Below are 22,094 nucleotides of genomic sequence, written 5' to 3' on the forward strand. Positions count from 1 at the left end.
GAAGAATAAAGTGTTAGTGGAATGCATAAGCGCTGATATTAAGGGTTTCGGGAATGGTATTAAAATTGTCCTATTAGGTGACATGAATGCCCACATACAGGATTTAGATGGCTATACCGACAACAACGGGAAGTCAATGCTAGACCTTTGTGAGCAACATAACCTCGTTATCGTGAACACAGGGCCTAAGTGTAATGGACAGATCACGTGGGAGGTGGGAAACCGGCAATCGACTATTGATTACTGTCTGATGACAGAATGAATTCATGATAAGTTGAGAGAAATGGTCATCGATGAGGAAGGGTTTAGCAGCATAGGGAGTGACCATAAACGCATCATCTTGAAAATGGGATATGTAGTTGGGAAGAGAGCAAGGAACGCAAAATGGCCAGTCCAAATTTGAGCGCCCAAAAAATAGCAAATATACTCACTAGAGTCGAGGAAGAACTTGGCAAATGGCCAAGTAAAGAGTGGGAATATGGTGAGCTTCTAAGTGTAATAACCACAGAAATACGGAAAGAGAAACAACATGTTCGTTGGAAAGGAAGAAAGAAACCGAAAAGCTGGTGGAACAGGGAGATACGAAAAGCGATCGCCGAATGACAGAATGCATCTCGAGAGCACAGGCACGCAAAGAAGGCGCAGTTGCCGCAGGATGAAGTAACCAGTAAATGGGAAATATACCGGGAGAAAAAGTCTATGGTGCAAATACTGGTGCAAGAAAAATTAAAAGGTGAAAGTGAACGTTGGTTGACAGAAATACGTGAGAAAAAGAAGGCCGCACCTAGAATATTTCGGAACCACATAAAACTATTAGGCAGGAAGTCAACGACAATACAACAACTTATCCTAGACGAAGATGAAAACAGACTGGAAGGAGAAGCGGCAATAAATTACATCCGAAAAATAACAGCCGAATCTTTCCAAGCCAATGACGAGGTTGTATTTGAAGAAAAAAAGAGTATGAAAGATACCCAAGTGGAAAAGGAGCTGGCGCTGACAAATTTCAACTGGAAGAAAGCGGAAGAGAAAATTCCTAAGCGCACAGCCACGGGGCTAGACGAGGTTCCCGTTAGGCGGATTAATGAACTAGGACCAAAAAGTAAGGAAGCTCTGGTGAAAGCAGTGGAAAAACTTTAGAAGATAGACGAATACCAGACAGTTGGCGACAAAGTAGAATGAATGTAATTTATAAAGGTAAGGGGGAGAATTAAAGATAGAATTCACTCATATAGACCGTTGAACATTACATCGGCAATATACAGGGTAGCAATGCAGGCAATCAAATTAAAGCTTCAAGCATGGGCAGAGAATAATGGCATTTTGGGAGAACTTCAGAATGGCTTCAGAATAGGTAGGCGTTTACATGATAACTTATTTGTTCTTACTCAGTGTATTGAAATATCAAAAGTAGAAAGCAGACCGTTATATGTGGTCTTTTTAGACATTACAGGAGCCTATGGCAACCTAGACCGCAACACTTTGTGGGATATTCTGGAAGGGGAAGGCTTAGGTGACGATTGTCTACAGCTTTTTAGAGAGATTTACCTAGAAAATACAGCTTGCGTTGAATGGGAAGGGATGAGGAGCGAGGAGAAAGTTCATATCAACAAGGGACTGAGGCAGGGGTGCCCTTTATCTCCGCTGCTGTTTGTGATGTACATGGTGAGGATGGAGAGGGCGTTAGAAGGAAGAAATATTGGGTTTAATCTCTCATACAAACAGGCGGGTACAGTAATAGAGCAGCAGCTCCCAGGTTTATGTTATGCGGACGACATTGTGTTGCTGGCTAACAAGCAAAGTGATTCGCAGCGTCTGGCTAATATCTGTGGGCAGGAAGGCAACAATTTAGGTTTTAAACTTAGTGTTAGAAAATCAGGTGTTATGGTATGCAATGAAAACAGTGAAGACAGTAGAGATGCAGGGCCAGGAAATACCTCGGGTAACATACTATAAATACCTTGGTATACGGATAAACGAAGGCAGTAGATATATGGAAACACAGGAAAAAAACAATAACAGTGAAGGGGAAGAGAAATTCAGCCATAATGAAGCACAGAGCGCTATGGGGATACAATAGGTACGAGGTCATCCGAGGTATGTGGAAAGGTGTAATAGTTCCAGGACTTACTTTTGGAAATGCGGTTCTTTGCTTTAAATCAGGGGTACAATCAGGACTCGACGGGAACCAAAGGTCAATGGGTCGCCTCGCAGTGGGCGCTCACGGGAAGACTACAAATGAAGCTGTGCAGGGTGATATGGGCTGGACTAGTTTTGAAGTGAGGGAAGCTCGCAGTAAAATAGAGTATGAAGAACGGCTGAGGAATATATGGAAGAAAGTAAATGGGCTGGGAGGGTGTTCATGTATCTGTACAGGAAAAACATTGATTCACAGTGGAGGAAAATAACTAAGCACCTTACCAGCAAGGATGCGGCCTGTAGGGTGGGCAACACAGCAACAAAGAAGGTAAAGCGGAAAGTCAGAGAGGCTGAAATAATCTCATGGGTGGCGGCAATCGAAAAGAAACCTGCCATGAGTAACTACTTATAAGAGGAAAAAACGAAATCAGGAAAGAAACAATTTATGATAACTCAAAGGGAAGCTCATTACTTTTCGAAGCGAGATCGGGATGCCTCAGAACACGCACCTATAAAGCGAGATATAAGACAGAAGAAGAAGCATGTACTTGCTGCGGTAAAGCTATAGGGAGACTATGGAGCATGTTTTATTAGAATGTGAAGACGTCTACCAGCGGTCGATTTAGGCACCACTGGCCTCCTTGAAGCTCTTGGGTTCAGCGAGAGCAGTGTAAAAGTAAACATGTCCGCAGTAGGCATTAGGAAGAGGCGATTGGAGGATTGGTGCAAGAAAAGTAGGTAAACGACAAAAAACGGAGACGTACAAGAGCACAGTTCGCTATAGGGGATCAGAAAATTTGGTTGTGGGATTTCATAGTGTTTTCTTTTTCTGTTTTTATTGTTTAACCTAGGTAGGACATTAGGCAGTAAAATAGCAAGAGCTTGGTGGCGCAACCCAACGCCCCGTTCCAAAGGGGACGCTCATAACATCCATCCATCCATCCATCCATCCACAGGTTTCTGCGTCGCGGCGGCAGGAATCGCAAGCATTTTCGCTTGCATGTGAAGCAGGCTTTACACTGCGTGGCTATACTTGGTTCAGTGGACGAGATTTCAGCCCACGAATAAATGTTTTGGTTAGTAATAACAACATACCTTACAGTGTGAATTATGCTTGTCCAGCAAAGCGACCGTTTAAGAACTGCGCGAGCGTCTTAAGCAGTGGTAGATGCTGGATTACAGATATCTTTGTGCTATGTGGAGCATGGCCCGAGCATGCGGCCTCAACGTTTATAGGTATATACATGTCGTGTGGCTTGACTATGCGAGGTCGTATTGCGGCGTTAGACCGTTTTCTCTTTCTCTAGCTCTCTCTCCTTTCGATTGTGTTCGTCCCGTTCTCTACGACGCACTCACCTGTATTACGGAAATTTTATCCACAAAAATAGCGGTCGCCTTCTTTTTATGCTATCCCTCTCGGATATTACGGCTTTACAGGGCAGAAAAGGCAACGCCGAAGCAAATAGCTTACATATGTGTCATGCATAATTTACCAACCGCAGTGACCGCCGTGTTGAGCCGAGCTATCGGCCTTATCCAGGAGGCTAGCGTAGACATAAAGTGATTTCGAGTCTACTGGACTTGAAATGCGTGAGAACAATGCCGGTGTATCACAAATATTTGATAGCGCCTGCCGCTTAGATGTTTCGTGGTTGCTTAGGTTGGCCGTATACACGTGCGTGCGCTCTTATGTTTTAATCCCTACGCCAAACGATCAGATAGTGAACAGATTTACCACTTCATACCGGCAACACAGAGACGCCGGTGTTCTTTTTTGAATTAAAACGGATATACCCAAAATGGTTCACAACACATACACTGCGGCTGATGATGCGCGTCACATGTTTGCGTCCCCAAGAGATATGTCCGCATATTGTAGCTACCGATGCACCAAAAGCGTACGCACTGGTTCCCCGACAACTCTGTATGAACGGGCATCGCGTAAATTTCTCAAAGTGCGAGCTAAAACATCTCCAAATCATTCCGCTGCACGCGACAGTAATACCTTCAAACAGTGCGGGGCCGGATCGTGCAAGCCAGAGAGGAGGAAAAGCTCGCCGCGCGCCCTTTCCTCCTCACCCGATGAAACAACGCCGTAAAAGCAATGGTCTGGCACGACTGACGTATCACGAACGCCGCAGGTGCGAGACAGTCTGTCCGACACAACGGTCGCCAAATGGAGCGTCAGTGCCCGCTGCTTCACCTATTTCACCGCGCCCGCAGCCAGCGTCCGAGCGCAAACTCGACCGCATTCCACAATGCCAGTACGCCTAGGGACAACCGCACACAACGCGCGCTAACAAACCTCCTCCCTAGTGCCTCGGCGGAGTTACATATTCCAGGAACAAAAGCCCCCAGATTTTCTCTCTCGCGCCCACTTCTAATTGCGCTTGCGCACAAACGTCGGGCGATCCCTCAAATTAACGCCTCGTCTGCCTCCCCGCTTTCATCTATATATGGCGCGCGAGATTGATCCGCGATTTTCCTTTGCACCCGGTCGCGGAACGCGCAGTTGCTTCTAGAGCACAACGCCGCTCACCACCCCCCCATCTTCACACGGCCTTTCGCGCGACGGAAGACGGCGCGTTTGCTCTCCGCTTTCTTGGCGCGCGCCAGATTGAGCCGCGATCGTCGGCTTCCCTGGCGTGCTTTCACTCGCACGTGCATCATACGACGCGCGGCGGCGTTGTTATCGCCCTTGGACTTTAAGCAGAACATCACGGCAACGGCGACGACAAAAAAATGCGCCTGGAGTGTCTATATAGGTGCTATCGAAACAAGTATATATATATATATATTTATATATATATATATATATATATATATATATATATATATATATATATATATATATATATATATATATATATATATATATATGCACAGCGCAACTGATGGTGGTCTGCTCCAGACCTCCGTCAATTGCTCTTTTGCTCCTCGAAGAGGCAGGACGTGTATCGAGTGAGCTCAAGAAGAACACTTTGCAGTTTAGTGAACGTGGTTTAAATCGTTTATTTGGGACCTCAAAGGGTTGCGACGTAATGCGAACGCATTTCTCTTTCCTTTACCGCTGGCTCGCCACTGAATCTTCGTTTACTTTCATGTACCGCATGTCGAAAAAAGGATGGGGTTCAACATTAAAAAGGTACCAAAATTCGAAGTGCCTTTCTACTGTCGAGATTCTCGCGTGAAAGGCGTCAAGCATTCGACGTGCGGCGAGCATTCCGGCCATTCTCCGTTTGTTGGCGGCCGCAGCAGTTTCCAAATGAACGCGAAGCAATCTCGAAACATTCGGTCCAGTCCCTGTCCACTTTGAATTCAAGGTAACCTTTACCTCTGTGATGTTTGTGTGGCATCCCTTTCCTCTCAACTCTACCTTTTGATGAATCAGGAACAAATATATATAAGCGCTGACTTACCTCTTAACGCCGAAGCTCCCGAGACGAGTGCAGGACAGCGCTGTCTGGAATAGGCTTCACGGTCAGGCGGCGCCGTCGCGTTGCTGCTGTTGCTGATGATGATACCAGACACTGTCACATTCCCACAACGGGGGATTTCGCCAAGATGCGGACCGTAGAAGGATCAGAAAGGAGTAGTAAAACAGTAGCAGCGTGATATTAAATAATCTTAAAGTCAGGAGTGATGAATAGTATTTTTGTTTGCTTAGAGGTATAGGAATTCTTGAAACAGGAACGACGGAGGAGACAAAGTGCTCTCGTGGTTCAGATCACGCACAACAGCAGCTACCCATGTAGAGAGGGCAATGAAGAAGGCAATGGCAAATCTATTTGTGAGCCTATCAGAGCCTTGGCACAAATGGTTGCCACACAAACGACTGAACTCCTTCAGGTGGTTGCCCGCCCAAGCATGGCCTCTAAGCTTCCAATGTCTTCATGTACGAATGATGTAAAAAGAACTAATCCAGGCTCATCTAAAATTCGGTCTAGCGAGACCTCTCCTTTGTTTCATGCAGAACAGGAATCAGGTTGAAGCTCAGATTGTGGCTCGCAAGAAACACACATGTAGCTTGACTGCCGTGCTCCTAAACTCCGCCCTTCCCGCATAGCATTGTCAGAATACAAATCAGTTGCTAGGCGGGTTCTCCTTTAACTTACGGAAGTGTGGCTACGGCAGTCCCTGCTTCGTATGCTACACTAAAGCTGCTGATGCTGCGGCAGCTTACACAACAGTCATCTTTACCGGGAAACATATGCGGGAAGCGCTTATCAGTTACGTGGTTTTGTATGCATGCGGGATTTGAAGAAAAAAAAAATGTATGCACTGTTCGCTTCACTTTGTTGAGTGCCTATTGGCCTCGAGATCGAACAGAGTCGGCTTCTAGCGGCGAGGTGAAGAAGCTCCCAAGTGTGGGCGTGGCCTCCGCGATCAGCAACGGCGCGCCGCCGGAGCTGATCGCGGAGGCCACGGTGTGTGTTGCGTTCTAGCTGCTCAGTATCAGTTGAAGCTACAGACACGGCGTAGTAGTAGTAGTAGTAGTAGTAGTAGTAGTAGTAGTAGTAGTAGTAGTAGTAGTAGTAGTAGTAGTAGTAGTAGTAGTAGTAGTAGTTGTAAACTACTTAGAGAACGAAGGTTCATTCGCTGCTGCTGCCACGATTCCTCACGCCAGTGTTTCGACAGCGAGTGTCCGCGGCCATGCATGAGGTGTTCATATCTGCCTGTGCGCGCTGACACCATGCTTGTTAATTTAGTAAGCGAATGGGTGCAAGTTTACACGGCCGATAAAACTACTATTTTTACTTCGTGTAGCTGTCTACTACTTGGCTATCGCAATCGATGCTTCGCCTTTCGGGCGAAACTGCGACTTTTTTTACTGTTTCAGGAAAGAAAACCCTCTTGAACATAGTATACTTGACCCGAACAGCTAAGTGGCGTCAATATGGTATTAGAAATTTGCATTACCAACGTTTTTCCATCCACGCGTCCGCGACCAAAAACGTTCACGGTTTCTCGTCTTGTGTGTCTTACCGCTCGACGACGGAAGAAGCGTTCGCCGGCCTCGTCACATCAGGATTGCATAGGGACTCGCGCCAGCAGCTATCGGGAAAAGTCAAATGCTTGACTCTATTTGTCGGCCTTGTTAAACAGGCAAGAATAAGGCTTGAACCGTGAGCTGTCGGACGAAGTCGGACGACCCCAGATGCGACAGCATCTCGTCATAAACACGTGGGCGACTAGAGGACATGGGAAATAGAGGAAGCAAGCGAACAGGTGTTCGCTTGCTTCCTGTATAGGTGTGATACATCGCTGCCACCATGAGCGCCGAGGATAACAGCGTCACGAATTCGGCGACATTTTGCTATCCTCTCCCGGGTGAGCGGGTGGCTATTTTCGCTTACAAAGCAAGTAAAAAAAAGCGCTTCGTTTCAATAACAACATGTATCTAGCACATCACAGACGACTCAAAGCTTCTTTCGCTGGCACGGTCTGTATTGTTCCACAAGCGAACAGATGGAAACCGTCCACCCCAAAAACAAGTCCAACCATCACGCTCCGAAGACTACGCCAGACGTTGCTTGAAGAACTGGACCCGCACGAAAGGGTCCACCGAGCATTTCCCGGTGAAGTCGACGAGGTGAACGTTGTAAAGAAGCCACGACCAGCCTTCTCGAAATTTGCCGGACGTCTTGAGGGCTTCCAGCTGCACAGAAGGTGAGCGCAGCGCGCGGTCGTTGTTGACCATAAGTTTATGGGTCCGCGCGTTATTTCTTTCTATTACGAATATTCGAAGCATTGGTGTGCGATTGCGATTGGGCTATGTAACATACGTCATGGTAGTTTAGAGGCCATGGTTTAGCGCTTCTGTGCTTCGAGGTCACAGGTTCGATCCCGGGGGGGGGGGGGGGGGGGGTCGAAATGCAAACGAAAAAAGGGGACACGCTCGTGTACTTTGACTTAGGAACAAGTTAAAGAAACCCAGACGGTAACGATTAAGGCGGATTCTTGCACTACAGCGCGAATAATAATCACATCGTAGTTTAGGAACTAAAACAGCCGAATTCACTTTTTGTGGTAATAGAATGACGTCAGTGCTCAAGACGTCTTAGGAACCCCGAGACTCCCAACCACATTTGAGACATTCTAATCCAAAATTAGAGAGTTAATACTGGTACATGATAATACCAGTAGTGTTGCACGTAGTGCCGCACTACGCTGTATGAGAAAGGCTTTGTGCAAGTCTGCGAGTGTGTTTCTAGTCTGGGATTCAATCAAAATGCGCATACCTTCAGCACTGAGTGATACTAATTTTGCAACCTCGACTTGAGCATTAACGTATTTGAAGAGACAATAACTTTAAAGAATTAACGAACCTATCGGCTATCATAGAGCCTTTGATGGTGTCCCATCGCATATATAGTTTTTGTCCAGAAAAACAAACAAACGAATACCCTATTTTCTGGAGCGTGCGCGCATGCCTCGTTCAGTCACATATGTCCAAAGAGCTCATATGTGCAAACGCAGATATACACAGTAGGCACAGCCTGGTATTTGGATTTCCAGTCTGCACAAGCGTATGCGAATACCACCTAATACTCTATGCTTTCATCAACTATGCGCTGAAAAACTGCGGAGAAGGTCCACGTTTTTTCACATACCGTGCCTCGTAAAGTTCTGGCGCTGGTTATACCTCCGACAGGACCAGACCGCTCGTGTAAAAAAAAAAGCAACACCTTATTGTATTGCAACTGAAGAGCTTCGTTTACTGCAATACACTTTGGCACCGTTTTCGGCGACGTGATAAAGTTAACAGCGCATGCAGATTTTTATGCGCGTTTGCAGTGGGCAATAAGGAACGGCTGGAACTGCTCCAACGCTGCTCTCTTGAGGGTTTGTGAAGGATTGGGGAATGCATCCGAGGTGTGCAGCGAGCGAACATTCCTGCGGTGTTCGTGCAGTGAACGAACACGAGGAGCACAGAAAGCCACGTGAAAAGCGTTTTGACGGTGGCCAGCGCCTGTAACGAAAGTTTACGAGCAGTTCTAGGTGTGCCTGTTTTCTCGATAAAAATGCTTTGTTAGAGCAGTACTGAGTGCTTTCTCACGGCTACACAGACACGGCAGAGCAGTTAAGAGTCGGTGGCCGCCCAATGACAAGCCCTTTCCCTACGTTCCCTGAAACATTATTAACAGGATTCTAACCACCGCATTCTAGAACGTCCTTCCACACTGCTGATCCTCGACTCAAGAAAGTTGGTGGCAACGCCTCACCTCGATATTAAGTGTCACTGCGCTTCAGTGACACTTCTTCAGAACGTACTTCAGTGACACTTCTTCAGAACGTACTTCAGTGACATTCTTCAGAAGCGTAGAGTCTTCTTCAGTTGAGGGATGGCGCAGTGCTCAATTCGGCATATTGGAGGAAGAACTTCGGAGTCGAGGATGGTTTGAGAATGCGGGGGTTAAGGTTCGGGTGGGCTGTCTGCGCCACGGGACTATGCAAGTGAAATTCCTAAATGTAGCAGGGCTTACCTTATCTTTGAAAGACTCATCGTCCTCCCAGCTAAACAGTATGCTGTCGTCAGTATTCAAGGAGCCTATTCTCATGCCACCTGGCAGCAACATGCTGGTTGTCGGACCTTGACAGTCCTGCGGTGAAGCACATGGAAAAGATTGATCGTTGCAGTGCCACTCACAGCTTTAAGAAGGAGCACATTTTGAAACAATTCTTTTAACATTTTTTTCTATTCCTTCTGGTTCTGTTAATTTGCCTGCATGGCGTGGCTTCCCGCCTCTGGGCGGAGGGATGATCAGAATTAATCGGAATTGGAGGAACACAATCTTTCCAACATAGAAGCCCTTGGTGATTTTAAATCGTGCTAGCAGAGCACACGCTGACAAAGACCCAGTAGTCGACGAATCCACTCAAAGGAGCGCGCCTAATTTCAGCAAGAATAACTTAGGTTGACTTGACGGAACACGGCGGCTTCGCCCAGAATGCAAATTTTCCAAGTGGTGTCCTACCACTTGTTCGAAGGCAGTTATCACCGTCATTGACATTTACTCGACGCGGATGGGTCTTCACAAATCCGGCTGACACGACAACTTTTTAAGGTTTATTCGATCGAGAGAATGAACCGAACATTTTGTCAGGCTACCCCAAGCCACGCCGACGCTCCTTCGGCCTGATCCACTAGGGTTCATAGAGCAGTAAACCTGTTCTGCGCCGAATGGACGCCACAAATGGGAAGACGGACAACAATTTTGTGCTGTCGATTTCGCGCACCACATGGTTACATCTGAAGGTCGCCAAATAGCCCTACGCCACGTCGTCTACACTAACCCGACGAGCCCGAGAAGCCAACCGGCTCTGATTTATGGTCGGGCTCATGAAAACGTACCCTGTGGCCTTGGCACACCTGAAGAAGGGCAAGCGATGGTGATTAAAAGGTCACCGTTGCCTTAGTAAAAAAAAAATTCAATGCACGGCGGTCTGTCCGTTGAGCCCATCACCCAATTATGATACGTGCAATTGAATGACATCGCAACTGGTTGTTGCAGGGTAAGTCTTACATTGCATGGCAGGCTGACTGCCATGCAATGTAAGACTTGCCCGGGAACTACGCTAAACGTGTGTACTAGCTACTCGCTTCAAGCATGCCGCCAAACGTGTCACGTATGAACGGAAAGACTCGTCCCTGAGATTTCGCAGTTTAAAGCATGTTTGTATTTGCAGGGATCCACCCGTTCCAAGACCATAACTCCTGTTTGCAATAGATTACGGACACGTACACGTGCACGCACGCATGCATGCATACACACAGAGAGGCCATCATTTTATATATCATATCCCGTGTCGTGAGCATTACTATGGGGGAACTTCGGCCGAAAAACATTGAATGCAACTAAAGAAGAAAGGTAAGTACTCACCACTGCGTCTGATTGTGCGAGGTAGAAGTTTTTGCATGGTTGGTACACCCTTTTGTCGATATCTGTCACGTTTCCACTCAACACGTACACCAGCGTGCCCATCTCCAGAGAGAGACCCAGCCTAGTTTTTTTCTTGGTGTACATGAAGTTGACCAGGTCTGCGTGGGTGTTCTGCAAGTATTTTTTAAAGCGAATAGCATTTTTGGCATTCTCACAGCAGTTTTCTTTCCGGTTATCTGTCTATTGCACCAAAAATGTTGCCAGATTCCGGAGGCAGTGCAGCCTAAAGATGTAGACCATTTGCGTGAGTATGTGCCACAGGGTATTGTTACGTCTCAAAATAGCAGCGGGTATTTTTTGGGTGCTCCCCACGAAGAGACTCCGTCATCTGCTCTCATCTAGATGACAGAGGCCGGCGCTGATAACTGACTTGCAAATAAGGAAACTCTCTTTGAAGTGATATCAACCAACGCATTCTCTGGAAGCTAAAACAATCGACAAGGACAGGCTTGTGAAATCGCTACAAGCTGACCGTCATGGAGAGTGCACAAATTGAGGCAAAGGGCCCACGTCGATGACTTCCGTGAGAACAGCGTCGACTTGTGGTTGCGTTGTGGTTGCACCGTATGCGGGAGCGATTGAAAATCACCAAAGGGGGAGGCCAGAATGTTGGTGCGACATCAAGGGCGGAGAGCGGCGACCACTTCGACCATTCTGGTTGGTCTGGACAGAGTAATGGAATTCTCTCGTCTAATGACCTAGCAGAAGCGATGGCTTAAGAAAATGCGACAGACCCCAATTCACGATTACTGTCGATGGTAATGCGTTAGCACTGAATCAATATAGCGCCAGAACGTATTAACGCGACCGCGTAGAGGAGCTCTTGTCGCAGAAAAGGCGGTGTCGTCGGCGTTCGCCGTGAGCGAAAAATCCCGGAAGCCAATTCATACATAAAAATAACTTGCAAGATGAGCTGGGTGGGGATCGAACCAAGGTCTCCGGAGTGGCAGACGGAGACGCTACAACCCAGCCATGAGTTCGATCTAGGGAATGCGGTGTTGCCTTAGAAACGTGCCGTAGAAAGTTATACTGTGGTGTGTATCGGTGATTATGAGCATGTAAATTACAGATGTCGCAGTTAAACGAGTAGCGAATTAAGTTTCCGCTACATTTCTTCTGCGCTTCACGCACACGCGGAGCCATCTTGCGGCAAACACAGAAGACCCCCTCCTCGCAATGTACGGTGCTGCCCCGACAGATGGCGCACCACTCGCCCGCTTCTCTCCTTCGTCTCGTTTGAGGGCATTGGGGCCGTGCGGGGACCAGTACGAGGATGCCCCAATATCCTTGCGTTTGATAGTTTTCTCGCTCTCTCCCCTTCCAACTTCCAGCGTGCGTCACTCGAACTCTCGTGTTTAGTGGACGCGGCTCCTCTTTCAGCTCACAGCGTGATTCCTAGGTGCAGCGTCCGATGCGGGACGCCTCTGACGTGACCGCTGCGCCGTAGCGCGTCTGGTGGAAAAGCGTCCCCTGCCATGTGTGCCGTGCTGCTGGCGAGGAGTCATGCGTCTGCGTGGTGCTCCCAAGCGAGACAGAGGACGATCCCATCGAGGCGTCAAACCCATGATTGCCTCCGCCTTCATGGCGCGTCGCGGCCCGGCTGTCCGTGCCGATCACGACGTTTGGCTCGCGTAGATCATTTCTCCCTCCGAGACACCGAGTTCTTTGGTTCGTTCCGCTTGCTCAGGCGCACGTGTCTTTGTGCGACTCAAAAGCATGCCGAGCGAATAAGTGGGCGGTGCGAACGGGGTGCGATAACGCTATCGCGTTGCACTCTTGTAAGCTTAAGCGTCCTCCAATGTTCTGACACTGTCGAAACAAATTACGCATGAGGTATATACTGCAGCGGGACTCTTCTTTAGCTTTTCCCTAAGAACACTTTATTTATTTGATATTTATTTGATAAATACTGCCAGCCTTCAGAGAAGGCCGTGGGCAGGAGTGGACAGTACATATGAAGAAATGATCAAAAATAAAGACAAGAACACATTACAAAAGGCTCGCACCACGCACTGAAAAGCAGCGAAAGACCGATAGTTTGCACGTCACTTGCATACAAGCCCGTGCTACAGATATAAAATTGTGCACTGATATATTGACAGAGTGCTTGACAAGGAAAAATTAGATAAGAACACGGACCATTCAAGCTGCCCATGCACGTCGCACTATATGACAAACTGCTGTAATTCATCACTTAACGAAGCATCTTGCGAGAGAACCATAGCATATGTCCCGAGAGGATAAGTGTTGCTCAAAATCGAAGGCTGATGGAAGAATTATAAAGCACTTAAGAATGACTGTATGGTGGGTTTCTCGACAATGTGTGCACTGAGCCGGTTCTATTCTCGAATAGCTCGCGGAAAAAAATTAATTACTGAAGCAATCGGTTCTGCAGGCGAATTCTTTAACTTTTTTCGAGTGAATTCCTCGTGTGGAACGACGAGTCACCTGTTGGATGTACAATTCCTTATTGATACGCAGATTATCATGATGTATTAAATACATATATTTCAACCTATCACGATGACGTTTTAGTTGGCGTTTCTAAATTAGCTTTTTCTAGCAGCTGTGTCGGAGATGTGTGCCAGCTGTATGAATTAAAGACGAATCTTATAGATTTTCTTTGGACACTTTCGAGTTTTCTTATATTAACTTCAGTAAATGGGTCCACCTAGCGCCGCCACTGCGAATCTTGGGCGTGGCCTCCGAAATCCATGGCGCGCCGGTGCATGCCAACGTTGAGAAACGTGCCATGTGGTAACTGGGCTCCTCTCGTGCGCTTCTTTCTCCACGCGCTGTGCCATTCAGTGCCACTGGCGAGTGTGCGCGCGTGGCCTCCGAGACTAAAAGCTTGGCGTGCCGGTGCCTTCGAACGCTGATAATTGTTCCCTCTCTTTCCGCGCGCGCTCAGTGGCACATTCTCGGAGAGCAGAGTTGGCAAAAGGTACGTTGAAGAGTGGCACATACCCAATGCGGTCATGGCGCAGCTTGCTAAAGCGTTGGCGTGAAAGGCGTTCATTGAAAAACGGCACCTGCCCAGCGCATTTGCGGGGAAGCCTGCTCATGCGTCGGGTCGCTTTCCTTGATGAACCCCTGTGACGTGGGTTTGATTCTGCTCAGCATCGCGGAAACCAAAGGGATCTTTGTCTTCATTGGAACGCGGCACTTTCATAGTAGCACATACTGAGTTACACAAGTTGGCGCCAAAGAGGTTCATTGGAGACAAGCACATACCGAGTTACCCAAGTTGGCGTCAAAGACTTTCATTCAAGAGTGGTCCACACCTACTGGCACAAAGCTAATGACCCCAGTTGGCATCATATGTGTTCATTGGAGACAAGTACAGAGCGAGTAGCCCGTACCCGGTACTCCAAGTCGACGTCGAAGAGTTTCTTCGAACAACAGTACCTACTCAGTCCCGCGTCTAGAGTGACACATGTCGGCGTGAAGGAGGTTCGTTGAAGATCGGCACGTATGTACACATTACCACGTACTCAGGGTTGGTTGGCCCGATGGTTGGTTTCGAACCCTGTTACATCAGTACGGCAGCCTTATGCGCTACCCAATAGACTACTGACTACCTAATCACACAGGTAGGCGGGAAAACGGTTAGAGACAAACACACAGTAATAGACACATAGATAAAAACACAGATAGATACATAGCCCCGGAAAGTGCGTAATGTACCCTAATAATGCTAGCACACTAAAAGCGGATATTTCATGTAGCGCAGATTGTGCTCAGACATGTACGCTGGCATGTGGCGTCATGACATAGAGTTATTGACATGTAAAGTGCTCCGAGATGGAGTGTGCTCCTGTATATATTGGACCAGTTTCTAGTTGTAAAAATTGAAATAAATCAGTGCGTTTCCTTCAACCTCCCGACCTCACATCCTCACCAGTACGCAACTCTCGGCAATAGAGACAGACGATGGCGTGGGTCCGCTAAGTGAGTTTGGTGCAACGTCCATGTATATATATATAGAGCAGGCCAGTTATCGTGTTAGCCGCTTCGTGGTTGCGTAGGCAAGCGACCCTCTGTGTGACGTCAGAGTCCGAAATACAAACTCCAGAACCGGGTCGCAACAGTAGGTGCCGTGTTTCAATTGATGTCTTTGACTCCAACTTTGCTCACTGCGTTTGTGCCACTGCGTGTACGTGCAGTCTTCTTGCGGTGGCCGTCAGAAGGTGCGGTGTGCCCAGAATGAAGCGTGAGAGAACAGCCCCGGCATGCCTCACACATGACGCGTTTGGGTCATTAGCATATTTGGATAATCATGATGCGTTCTGCCCGAATTCTTTAGCCTGAGGTGTTGCTTCCTGCCATATTACCAAAGGTGATGGCGATGAACTGTGTGTGGTCAATTTCGACTGGAACAATCGCACAAACGCCGGGCTATACAGTTTAAGGGCCAAATCTGGTGTAAGAAGCAAGCTGAGAAAAAATAATGATAACAATAAATAATGATGAATAATAAATAATAATAAATAAAAAAAAGAGAACACGATGCCTCTTAGTGCGCCACTGGCCTAGTGACCTTTAAAACTTAATTGAAGTAAATTTCCTCGCCAAAATTTCGTTATCCGCAGTTGCGCATAGGGATGAAAGGGCATTTTGGCAGTTCGATAGACATATTGCTGTTTACGGAATACGGAAATGCCTGAGACAAATGAAAACAGCAGCAAGGGTAGCGACAATTTTTGGCGTTTTGTTCAACCCATAGCGTTAGACCAGATTTTTGTGTTGTTTAATTGGGTTAATACAGGAAGCAAGAGCCACTACGTAAGCGTCAAAACGCACGATAACAGGCAAAAGTTTTGTTTCCGGTGGCATTTTTGATGTGCTTAGAGCAAAAGACAAGCAAATGAGTCTTTGCAGTCACTTTGGCAGCTTATAAAGCGGCCGAGTTTACACATCTTGCACGCTCAATGAAACATTCACAAATGTTACGTAAGTGAGGGAATTCTACATATACTTGTTCGCTTGGCGCGCTCCTGACAGCCGCTCCTCGGCTGTAAGGAGGCATTGCGTGGCATCGATGATCTTCTACAATACCTATGACGAGGACAATTGCCAAAGAAGCAGGTAGCTGTTCGAGACAGCCTGGGTATATCTTCTGAACGGCCTTTATTAGTCACCGGCGTTTGGGACCGACCGTTAGAGCAGGGTACGGGCTCTCAGCACGGACGGCATTCATGAGCAAAAGCATTCACGAGCATGGTGTGAACGGGCGAGTGAAACTGACCCTAAATAACTGATTATTGCGGAAACTATGTGGACACTCCCAGGCGCATTTCTGCCGTCGCCACCACCGTCGAAGGGCGATAACATCGTCGCCGCGTGCCCTATGCTGTATGTGCGAGTCAAAGCATTTGAGGTTGAGCCGGCGATGGCGGCTAAAACTTGCGCGCGCAAGGCAGTAAAGCGGGGAGGATGCGCGCCGGCTTCAGTCGCGCGCAAGGCACCGGAAGAAGAGGACGGTGCGGTGTTCTAGTACGGCGGCTGCTGCGTATGGCGCTGTCGCGAGTGGTCGCGTGGCCTAGTTGAGGTTTAACGCGTATCATATTAACCTCTAAGGAAGATGAAGATAGGAGAAGAGAACACAAAACGACGACACGGGCGGGTTAACTTGATATGGAGATCTGCGATGAGTACATAGTCTAGGTTCACCGGGCGCTCATAGCTTCGTGTGTGCTGTGTTCTAGCCGCTCAGTTGGCGTTGAAGTGAGAGGCGCACGAAGGTCAATTCGCTCGCTGCTGCTGCCGTTCTTCCTCACGCCAGCATTCTGACAGAGAGTGTCCGCGCTCATCGAGTGAGATGTTTATGTTTGCCTGTGCGCGCGTGACACTATACTTGTTAATTTAGTTAGTATGCGAATGTTTTACCAGTTTATACAGACGACAAAGCTACTATCCTTACTACGTGCAGCTGTCTACAAAGTTGCTATCGCAATCGATGACTCACTTTTCGGGCGATACCGAGAATTTTTAGATTGGATTTTCTACAGTCATTTTCGGTCTCGTTTCTACTGTGCCGTCACGTAATGACTCGGGAAGTCGTCACGTGGCAGCAGAACTTTGCGGCGTTTTGACACTCACTCCAGCATGCTCGGTCGTTCACTATGCTGCTACATCGGCTCTCGAGACGAGCAGCAGCATAGGAGCCGACCGAGCGAGCGGGATCAGAACCTCGCAATGATCTGCTCCCGCGTGACCACGTTAGTTGAGGCGCTCCGAGGCTGGCCAGTATTGCTTCTATTCTTGAGAGGTCTACGACTGTCACTTGACGAAAAAAAACTGTACAGTCAGAAATACAACGTCAGAACTCCATTAATTGGCCAGCGCACGATACGCGCGATCTCCCCGGCCCTGCGCAACAGCACCTGGGCGCCGTCGTGCTGCAATACTAAACAAACAAGCGTGTGGTGGTATCTGCTTATGGCCGTATCACACGGAGCGAATTTGGAGCTCATCAATAAATAAATAAATAAATAAATAAATAAATAAATAAATAAATAAATAAATAAATAAATAAATAAATAAATAAATAAATTCATCCGCACGCGTGCGGAATCCGCATTCGGATTTCACGCGGAGTCGACCGCCCCGACTGCTGTTTTCATATTTATGACATTTCACAGCTGATGCTTGAGTTACCGTTGGCTTGAGGTTTTTAAGCATGCTTATTGGGTACTACAAGCACTCAAGCAAGCTAGAGCCTGTTGCAGTGCTCACGATATCGGGGTAGGACTTTGCAGCTGTTCTCTGGGGATCGGTGAGTCTCTTGTTGTCGAACACCGAGGTCGGAGCGGAGAGGCACTTCTGCTGGTTCTCTATCCAGCCGGTGGAACTGATCGCGATGACCGTGTCAGCCGCCGTTTGTCTGCGTGCAGATAAGCGCAACGTGATTGATTTCGATTAATTTCAATTTTACTTGACAAAGAGCGGACAACGCCATTAGAACATCTGCAACAATACCTTGGTTTGGGCGAGTTGGTTCGTCTTCGCAGTTTTCATAAAAACGCGCTAAAGACGAAAACGAAAGGAACACTTCCAAGTTGAAAGGCTCCCCTTAGAGTAGAAAGGTAAGCGCTACCGTTTCTGCAGTGCTTTAAAGTAAGGGTTCGCGGATAATTACAGCTGGCAAGAGAGTATTGTGGCGACGCCTATATAGGGAGCTCCAGATGGCTTCGTCCACATGCGACGTGTTTAGCGACGTGATGGAAAAATCCAGGCAAGTTTCTCTCGTCTATTCTCTTTTCTGCCACGCTCCTGCCATGTATATGCACGCCGTGAACAGCCTCCCGACGTGGCGCTCAAGACAGCGACAGGAGCTGCAGCAGCAGTGGAAAAGTCCAAGGAAGAGAGAAAGAAAGCCTGGCTTTTATAGGCCCCTAACCAGGCCACATAGCAAATTTTGGTTATACGCTGGAACTTATGTGCACTCTAGGGAACGTTCTAACGCAAGGATATGTCAAATTGACCCTCCGTGGTTGCTCAGTGGCTATGGTGTTGGGCTGCTGAGCACGAGGTCGCGGGATCGAATCCCGGCCACGGCGGCCGCATTTCGATGGGGGCGAAATGCGAGAACACCCGTGTGCTTAGATTTAGGTGCACGTTAAAGAACCTCAGGTGGTCGAAATTTCCGGAGTCCTCCACTACGGCGTGCCTCATAATCAGAAAGTGGTTTTGACACGTGAAACCCCATAATTTAATTTTTTAATATATAAAATTGGTTCAATAATAGGCAATATAATGATAGCGCTGTTTTTTCTGTGGTAACTAACCAATGAGCCCGCGAGTCAATCCGCGCTAGCTGAGAAAGAAATAATTCACGTGCGCGCGAACTCAAGATTTCAGGACGCCAGCGTTACCGCAAACATAGACATTCTTTCCACTTGCCCCCGTCTAGCCTCTGAAAGCGAAATTCGTTCTCCAATACCGGAGCTGGAGGATCGCGTTACGTTTACGTCTCAGGCGCCGCCTTCTTTTAACGCGACAGCGTTAAGGAGCTCGTGTCGCAGAAAAGCCGGTGTCGTCGGCGTCGGTGTCGGCGGCGTTGGCAGTGAGCGATAAATACCGGGAGGCACTCCATATATAAAAAAAAAACTTGCAAGATGGGCTGGGTGGTTTTTCCCTCGTATATTTTCTTTCTTGCTGCGCGGCGCACTTTCCATTACGGTCTTTCGCGCGAGCTGTTCCGCTTGTCTCGTTTCACGCAGCGCACAATTTGGCGCGCTTTGCAGGTGAACACCTGACTAGCTATACAAGTCAGTGCTACACGAACGCTGAAGCAGACGCAAGCGGATCACAGAGCAGGATCGCGCGCTGGAACACGGCAGAAAACGACACTTTTGTTCTATGCGTGCGCGACTGCCTAGGAACAAGCAGACGAAACGGAAGTACATCTCTCTTGCTGCACTTACGAAATAAAACAAAGACGCACAGCAGGTTTTGTTGTTCCTGTATGGTTTATTTCGTCTACTGAAACAAGAGATCAAACAAATAACTGTTGCTGTTGCCTCAACTAATTCTCAGTCACGTGTCAGCGTCAGTGGCGTCACAGTACTGCGAACTGCGCAAGCGCAGTTGTGCTATTAGAGAGTTTTAGTTTAGGGGACGCAAGCGGCTTGCTTACCCAAGAACTAGGAGCCACGGTACTGCGCATGCGCAATACCGTCGCCCCTAGTTCTTGTGTACGCAAGCCGCTTGCGTCCCCTAAGCTAAAACTCTCTATTTACGTCGGCTCTCCCGTTGGCAGCACGGCGCCCGCGAGGAGGACGGCGCGTGGAGTTCGGTTTGAAATCCCAGCTTTTTTTTTTTTTTTTCGCAGCGCGTAGCGGTGTAATACTCTGTAGGCACCGTCGCTAGCGCGCGTTGGGTGCATTGCACTTGCCAGTTCAACATGGCCAGACCTGGTGAGGGGCCCTTTAAGAGGATCGATCGAACGACCTGCCCGGTCGACGGTGGCATGGAACCTCGGTACCCGGAACCCAATGCTCTAACCATGCATTGGACCACAATAACACGTACACTACACTGTTGTACCAACGCTACCTAGCTCCGAGGTGATCGTCACGTGTATCATACTGCGCAGTGCCGGAGTGCGAGAGCCTAAGCGTGACGCAGCAGCTTCCTTGGTGCCAAGGACGCGCGAATGAAATGGGCAAAACTTGTAGCATTTGAATAGCCGCTTCGCGAAGGCTCCGCTTCCCCATGGATACCAACACGTGCGCTTGGTTTGCATAACTTCATGGCGACATCGGACGAGCGTGAGCCACAAGGAGAATACTGGCTACGGCGTCAGCGACGCGGGATACTTACTCGACGGCTTTTTGGATCACGGAGCGGTAGCGCTCCCAGGCGTTCGGCTCGGCGTAATCGTAGAAGCCGATTGCCAGTACGAGCCTTCTGCTGGTGTCGGTGCCTTGAGTCATTTTTAATTTCTGTAAGCACGTGGTGAAAAAAAAACCTAAACAATAAATCGCAAAAACTATGGGCGCGGAAATGAGGGCAATCAACAGAACATGCTTTTTCGTCCACTTCTATACTTCTGCGTTTCAATAAGCCGTAACAGTTCAGTTTCCCTACTGTTTTCCTGGGTTCATTTTTTGCTTCATGCGGTTGCTGCTACATTACTGGGTGCAAAGTAGCAGTGACGAGGTCAACAAATTTCGAGACGATAAAAGTTAATAAAACCGGTACTGCGTAAGAGGTAGTCCGGCTAATGGCAGAAAAGACGACGAATGACTCGAGAACGCAGCAAAATAGCCGAGTTGTGTTAATCATTTTTTTTTTATGTTTGAGTCTCTGCCACAGCACGGAGCTCTTTCCTGATGTTGAAGGTTATGTTAGGTGTTCTCTCTCTTAGCTGATACTAAGTCATCGCCTTCTTTTGTGGTAACCGTCGATTTGCATTTAACAGCATTAGGAAATAGGATACTAATAACTACAAGAGGTATTCTGTGAAAAAGGAGATATGCGCGGGAGAATTCAAACCAACAACGGAGAAAATTTAGGTTCCACGAAAGTGTAATTTGCTAAATGGCCTAGCGTCGAGTTGAGAAGGGAACGAACAAAAAGTTGCTACTCGTTATTTCACTGCGGCGTCTATATAGCAAATGATTGGTAAACGGTTATGGAGAGCATTCCACGATGCTTCTGCAAGATGTTTTTGTTGACGCCAGAATCGTTTGCACTTTGAGTGCATACTGCGCGACCGTATAAACGATGGGTGCCTTGCAGGTTTAAAGCATTCGCCTTGTCAGCTGAATCTGTTGCCGCCACTCAATCTGATGTGGCTATGACGCATAGCTCGTGACACGCAAGTGCGTAGGTTCGGTGGCCCGAGAGGAGGTGGCCTTCAAGTTCTGCCCCATTGTCAAGATCTGCGTTGGTGGCGTATTGAGCCAATCACAGAGGCCGGGGCAGCCCCGCTGGCCAGTCAGAGCTGACGAGATGGCGAGTTCGACAGTATTGTCACGCTGCAGAGACGGCGTCGGTATATCGCGGAACTTCATAGTATCCCCGGCAGAAAAGGGCTATTACCGTACATTGGGTGGACGTCAAAATAAAAAAAACGATTACCTTCAGTTTGAAGCAATTAGGCCGGAACCGTTCACTGTCTGTACAAGTAGGATTACTTAGAGGGAAATAACTCCGTGAGAAAGAAAGAAACCTTTCTCTGGAATACGTCGCGTCGAAACGAAACATTGATAGCTAATGCATAACGGACGGTTTCCGTCTACATAATAATTTTGCAGCTTTTTCAGACTGTGCAAGCTACTTTACAAGCTACAAAAAAAAAAATGTGACCGATCCTCTTCCCTGAAATACAGGCCACTATGGAACATGGCGTCAGGAAAGAGATCTCTCGTCACACTCAGCTTCCTCTTATCCTTCGTGACTTACACAAGCCTTTGATTCTAGTTCTCCACTGACACCTTTCTTGGCTTTGAAAGAGCTTTTGACCAATTACCCCGCCTTTGGTCTAATACTTAAGCTTTC

At 47.9% G+C, this 22,094-nt stretch overlaps 1 protein-coding gene across 2 annotated transcripts in view; it reads right to left on the minus strand.

Annotated features, from left to right (window-relative positions):
* Positions 1-7,566: 7,566 nt before the first annotated feature.
* LOC129385652 (uncharacterized) overlaps positions 7,567-22,094 on the minus strand; it is a 29,365-nt gene continuing 14,837 nt past the window's right edge. For both annotated transcript variants that reach the window (XM_072289101.1, XM_072289100.1), the window contains 5 exons: positions 20,412-20,533; positions 17,823-17,970; positions 11,025-11,195; positions 9,627-9,743; positions 7,567-7,798 (listed from right to left, as the gene is read on the minus strand). In XM_072289101.1, the coding sequence (XP_072145202.1) occupies positions 7,658-7,798; positions 9,627-9,743; positions 11,025-11,195; positions 17,823-17,970; positions 20,412-20,533 (699 nt within the window). In that variant the 3' untranslated portion in view covers positions 7,567-7,657. The remainder of the gene's footprint in view (positions 7,799-9,626; positions 9,744-11,024; positions 11,196-17,822; positions 17,971-20,411; positions 20,534-22,094) is intronic.

The sequence above is a fragment of the Dermacentor andersoni genome, chromosome 7 (assembly GCF_023375885.2).
Source record: "Dermacentor andersoni chromosome 7, qqDerAnde1_hic_scaffold, whole genome shotgun sequence".
In the NCBI taxonomy this organism is placed as follows: Eukaryota; Metazoa; Arthropoda; class Arachnida; order Ixodida; family Ixodidae; genus Dermacentor; species Dermacentor andersoni.